The sequence below is a fragment of the Hippocampus comes genome, unplaced genomic scaffold, assembly GCF_001891065.2.
Source record: "Hippocampus comes isolate QL1 unplaced genomic scaffold, H_comes_QL1_v1.1 scaffold174, whole genome shotgun sequence".
NCBI lineage: Eukaryota > Metazoa > Chordata > Actinopteri > Syngnathiformes > Syngnathidae > Hippocampus > Hippocampus comes.
The window spans coordinates 3,237,088-3,238,762 of record NW_017805983.1 but is presented as its reverse complement, the minus strand read 5'-3'; the positions used below and the strand labels follow the sequence as shown (position 1 = coordinate 3,238,762).

At 43.9% G+C, this 1,675-nt stretch overlaps 1 protein-coding gene across 1 annotated transcript; it reads left to right on the top strand.

The window, feature by feature from the left end:
• Nucleotides 1-1,675, top strand: LOC109528332 (galactose-specific lectin nattectin-like). Its single transcript, XM_019890755.1, has 7 exons — nt 1-44; nt 185-247; nt 345-363; nt 452-534; nt 634-768; nt 1,184-1,295; nt 1,390-1,675. Exons 2-7 carry the CDS (start codon nt 185-187, stop codon nt 1,467-1,469), a joined length of 492 nt encoding a protein of 163 aa, XP_019746314.1. The 5' UTR covers nt 1-44; the 3' UTR covers nt 1,470-1,675.

Here is a 1,675-nt window from a genome sequence, read left to right as displayed (position 1 = left end):
ACTGCTCGGCTTCATTCTCAGCATCAAGCATCACCTCTGCAAAGGTAACCTCGCGCAACAAAATTTATCACTAAAAGGAACATTTCAAACAACACCACGTGAGATAGATTACCAATATGATCAGCTCGTATCCCTCGCGGTCAAACGCGCAAATGAAAAACTGTCTTCTTCTGTCACCGCACAGATGGCATCTGCTCTTCGCTCCTTGCTCCTCCTTTGCGGGATCTGTGGACTGTTGGCCGGAGTCGTAAGTCAAAATTTCTGCCGGTGACTTCAACGGATGTATATTTGCGATTGCGTTTGATCATCAGTCATGATTTGCCATCTTGCTTTTCTTCTCGCAGTCATGTCAAACATTGAAAGGTTAGTCTTAGCATCACACTTGGATTCCTTCCTCACCTTCCTTCCCCAGAGTGAGTTGTCGCCTAAAAGGGCTAAAATTGTGTTGCAGGGTACTGCCCTAAAGGCTGGACTCGGTTGAACAATCGCTGTTTCATCTACCAACATGATCCGAGAAGCTTTCCCGATGCAGAGGTTTGGAAGACTTTCAGCCAGTAGTTGCGGCATCGTTCATAACAGTTATTGTACAGTTGATTATTTTTTTCTTTTGCTGGTTTGGTTTTGTCACATCAGAGGGTCTGCAACATTCTCGGTGGGAATCTGGCGTCCATCAACAGTGCCCTGGAGAACCAAGTGGTTATTGAAATAATTCGGGCAGCTGCTGGTACTTTCAAAGACACCTGGATTGGATACCAGGACTCCATCTTGGTAAATCCTTGCTCAGTAATCAAGTCTTGATTCATTCATGTCGGTTGCTGATCCCTAGAAATGTCTTAAAAGATGAATGTGCTCTCCCGATTCAACCTTGTCACCGGCTTAACCGAAGCACGTAAGGTTGAGTGTTGGTCTTTATGAGAAGGGGAAACCGCAGTGGCCTTGAATAAATCATGGGGCTTCACCAACAGGTGGACACTGGTCAGATCCGCGCTGGCTTCGGGACGACACGTTATGAATGCAGTTAGCTTTCAGGATAAACGATACTTTTGACAATCACACTCCAATCCCCTGACTGCCTTCTCCACGTTCCTGTCCCCAGTATCACGTCAAAACAAACTGAAATCAGATGAAAATCCAAGCAGCGGTTTTCTTGCGTCTCGTTCAAATGGGGCTTATTATTTTCCAGGAGGGTGACTTCATTTGGACTGATGGCAGCTCTGCAGGTTTCGATGACTTTGAGACTGGGCAGCCGAATGAAGGTGTACCTCCTGAGGACTGTGTGGACATCGAGGCGTCAAGTAAAAATGAATTCATTTCTTTGCTTTGTAGAAATGGAATCGCAATTCAGTCTTCTGAGGATTTCATATCATATTTGTTTTGTTTTTCTTACAGCTGAACAGTGGCATGATGACAACTGTGCAGATTTGAGTCCATATGTTTGTGCCAAAAAAGTGCACATCAAGAAACACTAATCCGACCATCACATCATCTTTACAACCTTCTGGATGAGAATAAATATACTTCAGGGATAACAGTCTGATTTCTCAGTCTAATCATCTATTCCTTCTTCTTTTTCTATTGCTTCTTCTGCACCATTTAGTTGTCATTGGTTGTGCTCAGTCGAGAAAAAAACCTTCAGGCTTATGACTAATAAATGAAGGAATCTGCTTCTGCATAA

What these genes read in the sequence shown, in the direction of transcription:
- LOC109528332 (XM_019890755.1), top strand. Translation starts at nt 185, where the DNA reads ATGGCATCTGCTCTTCGCTCCTTGCTCCTCCTTTGCGGGATCTGTGGA. An exon ending in GAAGCTTTCCCGATGCAGAG is followed by an intron (nt 535 to 633) that starts GTTTGGAAGACT and finishes TTGTCACATCAG; the next exon opens with AGGGTCTGCAACATTCTCGG. An exon ending in TGTGGACATCGAGGCGTCAA is followed by an intron (nt 1,296 to 1,389) that starts GTAAAAATGAAT and finishes TTTTTCTTACAG; the next exon opens with CTGAACAGTGGCATGATGAC.